Source organism: Echiichthys vipera, assembly GCF_963691815.1.
Source record: "Echiichthys vipera genome assembly, chromosome: 19".
Classification (NCBI taxonomy): domain Eukaryota; kingdom Metazoa; phylum Chordata; class Actinopteri; order Perciformes; family Trachinidae; genus Echiichthys; species Echiichthys vipera.
The window spans coordinates 26,584,575-26,597,984 of record NC_139844.1 but is presented as its reverse complement, the minus strand read 5'-3'; the positions used below and the strand labels follow the sequence as shown (position 1 = coordinate 26,597,984).

The 13,410-nt window shown below is 46.5% G+C and overlaps 1 protein-coding gene across 2 annotated transcripts; it reads right to left on the bottom strand.

Moving 5' to 3' along the window:
• Nucleotides 1–4,057: 4,057 nt before the first annotated feature.
• LOC310962239 (protein FAM177A1-like) lies at nucleotides 4,058–10,368 on the bottom strand. 2 transcript variants are annotated; one of them, XM_083934629.1, is made up of 5 exons: nucleotides 10,245–10,368; nucleotides 8,921–9,145; nucleotides 6,672–6,738; nucleotides 5,530–5,627; nucleotides 4,058–5,453 (listed from the first exon to the last, which is right to left on the bottom strand). In XM_083934629.1, the coding sequence occupies exons 1-5, from the start codon at nucleotides 10,311–10,313 to the stop codon at nucleotides 5,241–5,243; spliced, it is 672 nt and encodes a 223-aa protein (XP_083790755.1). In that variant the 5' UTR covers nucleotides 10,314–10,368; the 3' UTR covers nucleotides 4,058–5,240. The 2 variants fall into 2 exon arrangements, with proteins under 2 accessions (XP_083790755.1, XP_083790756.1); XM_083934630.1 differs by having other exon boundaries at nucleotides 8,927–9,145.
• Between the last annotated feature and the right edge of the window lie 3,042 nt (nucleotides 10,369–13,410).

Genomic DNA, 13,410 nt, shown 5'->3' with positions numbered 1-13,410 from the left:
CACGCGCTTGTGTGCGGGCAACCGTTTGTGCACATGCACAGATTCAGCAAACACTAAGTCACAAGGAATGGCATTGTGAATACCCAACTCTGGATTTTCCCTCTTAATCACTGATTGCCTGGTGACTGCTGCGTGTCTCATGTCTCCCAGAAGGAAGCTGCTCCAACGGGTAACTGCAGCTTCCTCTCCGCCGCAGCGCTGCCGGTTATACAGACCAATGAAAGACAGTCAGTTTAAATAGTCAGCTTCCAAATTTAAACAGACAAACAAATGCATTAAATCTCATTTCTTTAGATATATTATCTAACTCTGTTTTACTATTTTATCAGGACTTTTTAAAACATGATGTGCTTTTCTGTCACCCAGAAAATGATATTTTCAGCACAATTCTTTCTAAAATCATTCAACAAACTTACTTCAAAATCTATTTACATGCATTGTTTGAACTTACTGGCCCATAGTAACCCCAGTTAGTCCGTCTGTAATATCCAGTCAGTGCTACCCTCTAGTGGACAGACTGGGGACAGCGGATTTTTGCCTCTGAAGGATCTTTTCTTGACAAACCTGGGGCCTCATCACAGGAAACTATCCTGACTGCTTGGCCCATCTGAACTTAAAGCCTGTCTCCATTCAAAAATATGTTTTTCTCCTTCTTTCTGTCCTCTAAATTGTCTGACATGGACTATGGTGACTTGTATCTGAGCACATTTTGTCACTGGAGAGGTGTTTTCACCTTTCTCTCCCGAAGGAGGAAATGTCTGTGCACTATTGAGAGAATCTGATTTATGAAACACTATTCCACGGGGGACAAACTTCGTCACAACACCGACAGAGAAGCCAGACCCTCCGGCTCAGAGCAGACTGTCAGTACAGAGAGACAACACACTGCCATCATAGCTGTCAGACACTGACAGTTACAAACAATAGAAACTAATAAAAGATGTTAACTAACTACAGTAATTATTCTGAAATGTCTGCTAGTCGCTGATTTTAATGACAACAGACTCCTCATCTGAGTGTGGGCCTGACTGACGCCGGGTTAAGGCTGCTGAAACTATAGCTTAGTTGCGGACGGCTAACATTAGCTCTACGGGCGTGTCTGTGTCTGTCCATCCACCCTTGAAGCCAAACTGCAGCTTGGCAATCCGCCCGAGGGGCTCCGTTGCCCTGCTGCCTCCTGTCTGAGGCCAGCTCAAACAAGTAGGCCTATGACTGTTCCTCTCTGTGCCCCTCCTATCTTAACTTGAGAAATCCAAACTATAACTGTAAATAAGATTCTTCAATCTGCTCACTGGATCGGTTCGCAGCCGAGTGTGAAATGGCTGGGATGAGGATCAGCCCCTCTAAATCTGAGGCCGTGGCTCTCAGCAGGAAACCGGTGGATTGTTTCTCCAGGTCGGGAATGAGTCCTGACTCCAAGTGCAGGAGTTCAAGTACCTCGGGATCTTGTTCACAAGTGAGGGGACGATGGAGCGTGAGTTTGGCCGGAGAATCGGAGCAGCGGGGGCGGAGCTGCAGTCGCTCTACCGCACCGTTGTGACGAAAAGAGAGCTGAGGAAGGCAAAGCTCTGGATCTACCGCTCAGTCCTGGTTCCTACCCTCACCTGTGGTCATGAAAGCTGGGTCAGGACCCAAAGAACCCGGTCACGGGTACATGCGGCCGAAATGTGTTTCTTCAGGAGGGGGTCTGGAGTCTCCCTTAGAGAGAGGGGGAGAAGTTCAGCATCCGTGAGGAACTCGGAGTAGAGCCGCTGCTCCTTTGTGTTGAAAGGAGCCAGTTGAGGTGGTTCAGGATCATCTGGTCTGGATGAACCCTGGGCGCCTCCCTAGGGAGGTGTTCCAGGCACGTCCAGCTGGGAGGAGGCCTTGGGGAAGACCCAGGACCAGGTGAAGAGATTAGATCTCCACACTGGCCTGGGAACGCCTCGGGATCCCCCAGTTAGAGCTGGTTAATGTGGCCCGGGAAAGGGAAGTTTGGGGTCCCCTGCTGGAGCTGCTGCCCCCGCGACCTGACCCCGGATAAGAGGCTGAAGATGAAGATTCTCATCTATTGGGCCAGGACAACACTTAAATGATTAATTACTTTAATGAATTATTCAATAAAAATGAATCATCTTGGTAGTCGATGTATATCCATTAGTTTGGGAAATTTAAAGAGTCATCATACGGTGTGAGAAGCCTTTTCAATAATTATATTTAGGTGTTCATGTTAGTCCATTGTCATTGTCATACAGCCCTAACAACAGTGCTGCTGCCAGTTAATGTGAATGTAGGACAGGGTCGATGCTATCCTACTGGGGAATCAGTACGTTGGGACGGTTCTGTAAAAGCTTAATTCCAATCCGAAGATAAGAAATGATAGATGTCATCCTAAAATGACATGATTTCAGACTTAGGAGGTTTCTGTGATGGGGCCTCAGCAGGGTTTCGCCCTTAATGTGGACACAAACGCACAAGAACTGTATGGGGACACTTCAGCCCGCTGTGGATCGGCCACCGTCGTTAACTCTTGACCTAAAAGCATATTAATAAATATGAGGCTACATTAAAGACAATTTCTTAATTACAGCACGTTTGGAAGGACACTGACTTGGCTTTGCTTTGGGGCTCACATCACAACCGACAGTGACCAGCTACTAACACAAATATGCATCTGCGATCGTGTGGTGATGAAGTGAAGCAGCATGGTGAATTATCAGCAGTGCTTCGTGACTGCATGACTGGATGCACAGGCTGTCAGTGGGTGGTATTGTCTGACACCACAGCCGGGGTGTTTTGTGCGGCCCGGCTGTGGTGTAGATTGACTTCACTGTGTGACTATTAGAGACGAGCTGCCTCATCGTAATGACACCATGATGACGCGGTGCAGCTTGGAAGCAGCCAACACACGGAGCGTCATCACCAAACAGGCATTGCTTCAACTCTGTGACAACAAAATAAATCACTGGTAGCTACAGTAGTTCACCACAGTGAGAAGGGACAAGCATGAGTATGTTGTATGTTGTGTGAGTACGTTGTGTGAGCATGTTGTGTGAGCATGTTGTGTGAGCATGTTGTGTGAGTATGTTGCGTGAGCATTTTGTGTGAGCATGTTGTGTGAGCATGTTGTGTGAGCATGTTGTGTGAGCATGTTGTGTGAGCACGTTGTGTGAGCATGGCGTGTGTGTCAGCAGCAGTGAGGGGCATGACTGCTGCGGAGGTCGCTCTGGACCACAGACACCCACTCTGATCTGAGAAAGGACACATTGTGTGGCGAGTGCACAGGGTCTCTGACCTCAGAGCAGTCTGTGTGCAGGACAACACAGGCTCTTTGTTACCAGGGACAGTTAATCCCTCACATCGCTCACACTGTAGCACCACTATGAGTCTTTCATCCAGCAGACAAAACAGCACAACCGACAACATTGACTTAGCAAAATAACCATTTCCCAGTCAACCTGTTCATCTGTTTTCAAACGTTGCTCCAATTGAATACAAAGGTGTCGTATTCTGCTCATTTTCAGGTCCGTACTTGTATTTTGAGTTTCTACTGGAACATATTTACATGCTTTAATGTTCAAAACACACATTATTTTTCCATCCAGTCTGTCTGAATGTACCTGTATTCACCCTCTGTTCTGTCTCTTTAAGACCCCCTCCTGAAAAAACCCATTTTGCTCTGATTGGTCAGTGTTTCCAGGTCTTCTGCATTTGCATTTTCTGCGTCTCTGCACCGTCATTGCAGTCAGGGAATGACTGTAACAGCACTGTGGAAGCACTTATACCTATATATAGTATAGTTGTGACATCACAACTGTGCAGAAGTCCTGACGGCTCGTTTAAAGAAACAGCTTCTGTGTGTTTCTCTGTAGACTGAGCATTTTGATACTTTCACAGTATTTACAAAGCGCCTCAACCTAATGTTCAATCAAAGATACATGGAAATAATAACTTTCTACAATATGGGACCTTTAAAGTAATATTTGACAAAAGGACAACGGGTATAGACCAACTATGATTTTATTAACAGTTCATTACAGTGTTACTTAATAAACCAATAGAAAACATGTTTAAATTAAGTGCTCCGTCAGTTCAGTCAAATAAATACAGAAATATCAAAAATCGTACTAAAAACAGTTCAAAATGTAAGTTTACATGTCGTTATACAGATTCAGTGTCACAACGCTCCCTGTCACTATCCAAGGCTCGCACGCCACCTCCGCTTCACTCATGTCCACAGTAGATAAGGCAGATAAGAGCCACACAGAACACCTCAACCCGCTTCTTTTGTTCTGTTTTTTACAAAATGTTAGTGCGTCCACACACACACACACACACACACACACACACACACACACGAGTCGAGTGCAAAACAAGCTTAATAAGCACTGATACAAGAAAACACAGAGAGCAGATGAACATGCGAGCGAGTGAGTGTTACAATGGCCAGCTCTTTGGTGCAGTCGGGTGAATCGAGGACGCACCAGTTTGACCCGATCTGGACAAAACAGCCGCTGGCACGCAACGCATATTTGAAAAAACTTCATCCAGACAAAGCGGAGTGTACTCGCTCGATCGAAGCCTCTTTCACATCGTCAAACGCCGGAAATCGTTTTTTTTTTTTAAATGCATGCTTTGTCCAGATCTGCCGCTGATTTGGCTGTATTGGTGATTTAGGCACAGTGTGCGGTCGATCAGAGGCACAGGGGAGCAACACGTGACCTTAACAGCAGACATTGACATTTGGGAGGCTGCTGTAGCAACCGCTAACGTCGCTGCTGTAGCAACTGCTAACGCCGCTGCTGTAGCAACTGCTAACGCCGCTGCTGTAGCAACTGCTAACGCCACTGCTGTAGCAACTGCTAACGCCACTGCTGCTGAATAATGTAACAAGCAAAGCAAATGGAAAACCATTGTTCCAAAGGAACTAACGACGCAAGCAAAATGATGCATTGACACGTAAACGGGCACGTAATGTAACATTTTCAGACTCGTATTGCAAGTTTACACAACCCAGTGTATCCAAAGATCCAAATGTGTTGCTCCATTATGCAGCAGATATCTTAGCGATTGCTACATTGTTGCAAAGGGACACTTAACTCCGCCCACTACTGTCCTCGCCGAACAACCACAATACAGCAGCACTGCCCATTCAGAGCTGTGTCGTACACAAACCAAACGGTGCTCGGTGAAACAAGACAGTGTTCCTTCTTTGACAAACAGACATACATTAAAGCGCAAACGTCCTTTTCTAGCGTTAGTTAGGTCGCCGTGACGATAGCGGGGACTCTGATGTTGCTCGAAGGTGCCAGGTTTTCGTTCTCGACCTGGTAGGTGGCGTCGGGGCGAGCCGCGGCCGCGTCCGGCTGCTCTGGCGCGCTGATCGCTTCGTCTTCATCTTCCAGAGATTGCAGCTGGTCGAAGGATCGCTCCGCTTCTTCTGACAGGCGGTTTTCCTCTTTCTCTTCCTCCCTCTGATGCAGAAAAGAATAACGTCAGCTGAACCATAAAAAGATGGATTCATGACAGCAGAACCTCTGTGCACCGTACCTCTTTCTTCATCCTGTAGTATTCGTCGATAGCATACTGATATTTGGCAGATGTTATCCCGAAGAGGGAGGCCATCCTCTCCCCCAGGTAGTCACAGGCTGGAGAATAATAATGAATAAAACATTAGGAATAAGCCAATATCTCTAATTTGATCTTCGGAAGATATGAACATATTCTTGTTCCAATCCTCTGCTAACTTCACAAATGCTAAGTGTAATGTCAGCAGCATCAATTATTTAGATGTTGTCTAAATGTGGTCTGCAGCTTCAGTAACATATCATCTTAAAACACTGGGAAAACAATTTGTGACATTAAAAAAAACGTGTTTTAGCATTGATTTAACCTAAGGAAAGTGTAGATACAGTTTCATAGACAAAGGGCCTAAATCACAAAGCCAGTCTGACTCCTTCTGAGCTAACTAGATAACTTTTAAAGCTGGTTCTCAACTGGCTCTGTGAACTCTAAGGTCGCACTCACACTGTGCGTCCGTCCCGTGCCCCGTGCTTTAGGGTCCTTGTCCCCCCCTCCAGGCCCGTTTGTACTCACACTACCTGGGCCTCGGAGAATGCTTCTTGCTGCCTATACGTCATCACGCCGTAACACGGCACACGCATTGATGACGTCATGGCGATGCGTGGCTTTGTTTCCAGATCTTTCCGTAGACCTCGGAGTTTTTGTGCGTCTTGTCGACTGTTTTTGAATCTTTTCATCGACCAAATCTGCAGTAAACACTCCACCTCCGCATCACACCAACGTGAACCTTTCGCCGCCATTGTTTAAAATGTCCGCGCATGGTCCCTCCTTCTTTTTTCTACGTCCCAACAGGCGCACAGGAAATGACCTCAGAACCGCCGTAGGCCTCGTGCTCGTACACGTGCGCACGCTCGTGCTCGTACATGTGCAAACGTGCTTTACAAAAGCCCACCTCTCCCAAACGGGCCGTGGACGGCAAGCGTGCGGCAGCTAGGCACGGTACGGTTGCACTCACACTGGTCAAAGGAACCAGACTTTACCCGTGAAACCTGCTTGGGCACGGTACGGATGGACAGTGTGAGTGCGCCCTCAGTGTTACAGTGAGATGATTCGTCAGTACTCAAGCTGCTTTGGTGCAGGACCGGTGACAAATGATGATGTTAACGCACCTGAGATGGTGGATGTGGCAGCTCTCCACATGTGAAACCACACATATGGACCCCAGGTCAACTTCGCCTGCAACACAGAAATGGACACTTTTACAAAAATGTGTCTATTTCAATCATTTACAGCAACATACATTATTTGTGTCGCTCTCACACACATTTATTTATTTGACCAGGACAAAGCACAAGAATTAACATTTCAAAGGGCAGCGATGTAAATATGGCGGAGTTAGCATAATTGCTAAATTGAATTTGTCTTCCTAAGGCACGTATTATAAAAACATACAGACAAAATCACTGAATTTGTGTTTGGGTGTGTGTTTGTTTGTGCATGAGTGTGCACGTGTGTGTGTGTGTGTTGGGGGGGGGGGTGTGTGTGAGATGTGTGCGTGTGTTGAAAGCAATACACTCACAATTTACAATGAATAAGTTACTATTTAAACAATTCAAAGTGGTGCAGGTCTCAAAGAAAAATAGATTTAATTAGAGAGATATTATCAGGAAGAGTGAGTCGCTCTCTTCCTGTTACCGTGACAACAAACAACGAACAAAACTCCATTGACACATTTACTCAAACTAAACTATAAAGACTGATCAGGGAGGTGACGTTCTGTTTAGCGTTCATGAAAAACTAGACATAGAGGCGTTCACCGGGACAGCTAACATTACGCAATCTCTTCCTGTTTCTCCGTCACTACGGCAACGGAACGGCGGGGCTCGGTGAAGTGGCGTTAACAACGGGCTGCTTTCGGCTCAGATGCTGACTCCTCAATGTCCTGCTGTTGTGGTAGAAGAATTCTAGTTCACAGTGGACACTTTCACTGTTTAAGCTTCTTTTTTAAGGTGAAACGAACCCAAACGTATTCTCTGCCTTTTGCAGATGTAGCGGTTTGCATCCGCAAAAACGCTCCGTGTGGAACAACCATCCCTGCGCGGAACAGGCCGCAGAACGCGCCAGAATTAAACAAATCATTGAGGCAGAGATTTAGCCTCGATGTATTTCGTCGTGTTACTCAATAATTGTTTCAGCCCTACAACACACCATGGCGGAAAAAAGAGGGAGAGAGAAAAAGGAAAACATGTAGAAATTATACACAAACATAAGACCCGATTCACGTAAAGGTTCAAATCAATAAAAAGGTAAAACGGACGGAGGGTTAGTTACCCATGAGAGCAGGGGTGGTATGTTTTTAACCACTGTTTAAGGGTCTTTTTAAAGGTGCTGTAATGAGCTGGCGGCGTATTCTGACTCTGTGTTCCTTTGATGGAAACCACCATTTGGCCAGATTTACTCTCCTCCGCTTAGTGCATGTTTTTCTTTATGGAGGTCTGTAATTGTGGGTGGGCGAGTCCAGTCACATTAAAGCCTTAAAGATGAGGCAGACATCCAAAAACAACTGGTTGCTAACAAAGTCCAAGATCCCCAAAGCAGTTTCAGTCAAAAGCAACTGGACTTGGTTATTGGTCTAGGAAGACGATGACCTGGACAAATGAGAATATTCACAGGCCCAAAGTCCAAGATCCTGGACTTAGAATTTGACAATAATGGTAATGTAGGTTTTAAGTGTTCTCTTGAAGAGAGACTTGAGTACTCTCTGATGTATGTGACTGTGTTGTAGAACAGTAAGGGCGCACTCCCACTGTGCGTCCCGCGCCCCGTGCTTTAGGGTCCTTGTCCCCCCCTCCAGGCCCGTTTGTACTCACACTACCTGGGCCTCGGAGAATGCTTCTTGCTGCCTATACGTCATCACGCCGTAACACGTCACACGCATTGATGACGTCATGGCGATGCGTGGCTTTGTTTCCAGATCTTTCCGTAGACCTCTGAGTTTTTGTGCGTCTTGTCGACTGTTTTTGAATCGTTTCATCGACCAAATCTGCAGTAAACACTCCACCTCCGCATCACACCAACGTGAACCTTTCGCCGCCATTGTTTTAAATGTCCGCGCATGGTCCCTCCTTCTTTTTTCTATGTCCCAACAGGCGCACAGGAAATGACCTCAGAACATGACGAAAAGCCCACCTCTCCCAAACGGGCCGTGGCCAGCAAGTGTACAGCTCCTAGGCGCGGTACGGTTGCACTCACACTGGTCAAACGAACTAGACTTTAGCTGGGGCCCGGTACGGATGGACAGAGTGAGTGCGCCCTAAGAAATCTGGGTAAGTATCACTGCGTGCATACAGGTCTTTGCTGTCTGCGTGCCCTTCCTCCATCATTTTGCTCCTTGTACCCACACACATGAATTCCTCACCCTCACCGCATCGCCCGGAGAGGACAGCAGGTCCTTTCTCTCTGGCTCCTTGTCCTCTCCCTCCTCCTCGTCGGTGCTGTACTCCTCCATGGTCTCCCCGCTGGAGAAATGGATGATCCTGCGGGGTACCTTCTCCCTCTGCTGCTGCTGCTGCTGCTCCTCTCTGGTGTCCAGCTCCCCCAGCTCCACACTCTCAAAGCCTCTGCCCAGGTTAGGGCTCCGAGTCTGGGAAGACATCACAACGGGACTATTTTATCGCACTTGCCAAGTCTCCTGATTAACGCGGGAGACTGGCGATTTTTAACCTTATCTCCCGCGGGGTTCCCGGTCAGTCATTTCTCAAGTAAGTAAACAAGTAAGCTTGTGGGGGGTATTTGTTACAGTATCTGGCAACCCTGTAAGAAGAAGAAGCAGAAGAAGAAGAAGAAGAAGAAGAAGAAGCAGAAGAAGAAGAAGAAGAAGAAGAAGAAGCAGAAGAAGAAGAACTCTTGGCGTTCTCCAGGACAAAGATGGATGAAGTGACACCTGACACACTGAAAAATAAAATAAAAATTGAAGAAAAGAGGAAATATGCTTCGAATTTCAGCACACGTTGGACTCAGACGTTTTCCTGGGTTCAATTCAATTCAGTTTTATTTACAGTGCCAAATCATAACAAAGGTTATCTCAGGACACTTTACAGAGTAGGTAAAGACCACACTCTATGACTTATGATTTACATAGGGTTAAAGCCATAGATTGAATAATGATGTATGATATATAATCATAACACAGTCTATGGTTAGAGCCAGTCAGTGTGGTGCCCTCCATGCCCTTTGTAAGGTGTGTGGCAGTCAGGTGCACACACTGATTTTAATTTAAGGTGCAAATACTGCACATCAATGCACTGCAGTGTAACTCCCTTATTATTTAGCCTTCTGGTTTTCATTTCAACTATTAAAACTGCTAATTTTGCTGTTTTTTATCCTCCTTAAAACATTATTTATTGAATATTTAAGAAACAACATTGTCAGAACGAGGTTCCTTCATCAGGTTTAAAAACAAGGCATGTCAGATGACACCTTGGGCCGAAACACCCATGAAACAAGTATGAAGTATTCCCATTTTTGGTAAATATGTTTACTAAAGGGAGTCGGTGCAGCCTCACAGAGAGACCCAAACTGTGTGACACTGACCCGAAAACACACCCACAAAAACCCCCGTTTCTACCGACCAGAGGACGTGACACACCGGACAAGCGACACCGAGCTGCGGCCACACGCTCGTCAACAAACCCCTCACGTCCAAATGTGGTGTTTGAAAAGGATAAAAGCAGTTCACCGACCTGCTGCGCGGCCATGGTCCGACCTATGGACACGTTAACGTTGGTGAGATACAGGGAGATATCGGCCATTGTCGCCTCTTCTTTGTATCCCTGGATGCTGCGCCCGCAACGACGCCTCTGCTCCTCACGGACGGACCAACGCGGAAGTGGCGAAGGCACGTCCCGCCCTACGTGGCCTCTGATTGGCTAGTACTTGTTGTTCGTTGGTTGGATTGGTTAGAGTTAGGGCGGGAGTATCAGGGTGAGCCAATCACAGACAGAGGGGGGCGGGTCGTGCTTACGTCATCCTACGACAGGGGTCTGCAACCTTTACTGTCAAAAGAGCCATTTTTGCCCCTTTTTCCACCAATTACAATGTGTCTGGAGCAGTAAAACATATTTTACAACTGGCTCCTTTGTGTTGAAAGGAGCCAGTTGAGGTGGTTCAGGATCATCTGGTAAGGATGAACCCTGGGCGCCTCCCTAGGGAGGTGTTCCAGGCACGTCCAGCTGGGAGGAGGCCTCGGGGAAGATCCAGGACCAGGAGGAGAGATTAGATCTCCACACTGGCCTGGGAACGCCTCAGGATCCCCCAGTTAGAGCTGGTTAATGTGGCCCGGGAAAGGGAAGTTTGGGGTCCCCTGCTGGAGCTGCTGCCCCCAAGACCCGACCCCGGATAAGAGGCTGAAGATGAGATGAGATATGATAATTATGAAATTAAAGAACGACAATAAAGAAAACTGTTTTATTAACTACATTTTATTCCTATTGTAATTTCTCACCACATGTCAAGCATACAGGTAAGACATCATCATTCATTCATCTTCAGCCTCTTGTCCCTGTCGGGGTCGTGGGGGGCTGGAGCCGATTCCAGCTGACATCAGGCGTGAGGCGGGGTCCACCCTGGACAGGACGCCAGTCTATCACAGGACACATAGAGACGAACAGAGACAGACAACCATTCACACCTACGGGTGATTTAGAGTCATCAATGAACCCAACACCTGCACGTCTTTGGACTGTGGGAGGAAACCGGAGAACCCGGAGAAAACCCACGCAGACACGGGGAGAACATGCAAACTCCACACAGAAGGCCCCCAACCGGGAACCCTCTTGTTGTGAGGCGACAGTGCTGACCACCATAACACCGTGTCGCCTTAAGACATCATCATGTGAAAGCAAATGAATCTGTCTACACAACACTATTCCTATTCCTCCGATTGTTTTTTTTGGGGGGGTTTATCCATGGTTAGCATACAGACAGCGCGTGTCGGAAACGCAACATTAGCCACCTGTAGTGAAAGGCGCTGGGCCATCGATGAAGGATGTGACGCATATTTTAGATATAGTTGTCTTTCTCTGTTTGTCTCTATGTGCCCTGTAATAGACTGGCGTCCTGTCCAGGGTGGACCCCGCCTCACGCCCGCTGTAAGCTGGGATCAGCTCCAGCCCCCCTCGACCCCGACAGGTACTAGAGGTTGAAGATGAGAGTGAGAGAGAGAGAGAACAAGGTTGAACAGACATCGAAAAGCAAGCAGTGGAGGGGCTCAGTGCGATGATGGGCAGTGTAAACATGTGGACCGTGGTGAATTTGTAAATTAATAATGATACAAATATCAACTATGGGAGGTGTGATGCGAGAGACCCAAGAACAGGCTGGATTACTATCCGCAAGCAGTTAAGTAGAAACCATTCAGCTTTTTACAGGAGAGATAGTCCCATGCCTCTCCAAAGCCCCAGACCCAACACGCCCCTGGCCCTGCAGAGGACGGGTGCCTCGAGTATGTGCTCACCAGCTTCAAAGAGCTGTCACTCTACACACTACTAAAGAGATGTATTTTCCCACACTCATGGGAGGAATCCACAATGAGACCCAGGCTTGAAGTCTCTGGAGCGACAACATTTGAAGATTGTAGACCGGTAGCACAAGTCAGCATCATCCATTTTAAGTCCTCTAGGGCAGTGGTTCGGTAATGTACCCCCTTTGGAATATTGTTTTCAGCCAAGTACCCCCTGACAACGCTTTTTTCAGTTTAGTTAGGGGTAAAAAAAGCCTTTATAAAGCCTTTAAAATACACAAACACTTGCTGCTGCTACGTTTTAACCATAAATCCTGATTGCATTTGTTCGCGGCAGTTAAAACAGGGACGCTAAATATGAAATAGAGAATTAGGATCCATGCACGAGTGATATTTTTTAATGATTATATATTTTTTTAGTCTCATGTACCCCCTGCAGTACTCCAAAGTACCCCCAGGGGAACATGTACCCCCATTTGAGAAAGACTGATCTAGGGAACCAACTCAACCCCCTTTAATCTGCCTACAGATCACTCATGGGGACAAAGGGAGTGACTCAGTATTCTACTATTAACTGCCATAACATATACGTCATATTGGGGCCGGCTGTGGCTCAGTGGAAGAGTGGGTCGTCTTCTATTGGAAAGAGCAGCGGTTCGATCCCCTGGTCCACATGTTGAGGTGTCCTTGGGCAAGACATTGAACCCCGAATTGCTCCCTGTGCTGCGCATGGGTGTGTGAATGTGGTGTGCATGGTTAGATCACATTAGATGGTATGTACGTGTTTTTGTATGTATTTGTTCCTTTCATGAAAATGCCTGTTCATCACATTGTATACACACAACGATAAATTCAATTCCCAATTACATTTAAACGTTTACATGAATGTAAAGGAGCAGATCAGAAAAATACACTTCTTATAATTGTCTTTTCAACAGAACACAAACATGTGATGACCTCCCATGAGTTCCCCGACCCTCGCACAGTTATCACCACATTAAATACTAAACCTATAGAACAGTTTATACAACGCGTACACCAAGCTAGTCGTCGAGTTTATACGATTCAATACGTTCACCGCCATCTGTGTGAACGTCCGTGTGAACGGGTGAATGTGACAAGTAGTGTGAAAGTGCCTTAAGTAGTCAGTAGACTAGAAAGGTGCTATATAAGTACAAGTCTATATTCACATTACTATAACTTTTGCTATTATTTGCCGCTGTAACTAAAATTGAGTTGAACTATCGTGGAACAGACACCTACATCAACCAAAATTGTTCATTGATTTTAGCCTTTAACACAATGCAGGTTGACACTTTAAAATGACTTTTTAAGACGAACCTGAATGGGTCGCTCTCTTACTGACCGCTCTCAGAGTTTAACGTGCA

What these genes read in the sequence shown, in the direction of transcription:
- LOC310962239 (XM_083934629.1), bottom strand. Translation starts at nt 10,313, where the DNA reads ATGGCCGATATCTCCCTGTATCTCACCAACGTTAACGTGTCCATAGGT. An exon ending in CTCCGGGCGATGCGGTGAGG is followed by an intron (nt 6,739 to 8,920) that starts GTGAGGAATTCA and finishes TCTGTGTTGCAG; the next exon opens with GCGAAGTTGACCTGGGGTCC. An exon ending in ACTACAGGATGAAGAAAGAG is followed by an intron (nt 5,454 to 5,529) that starts GTACGGTGCACA and finishes TTTCTGCATCAG; the next exon opens with AGGGAGGAAGAGAAAGAGGA.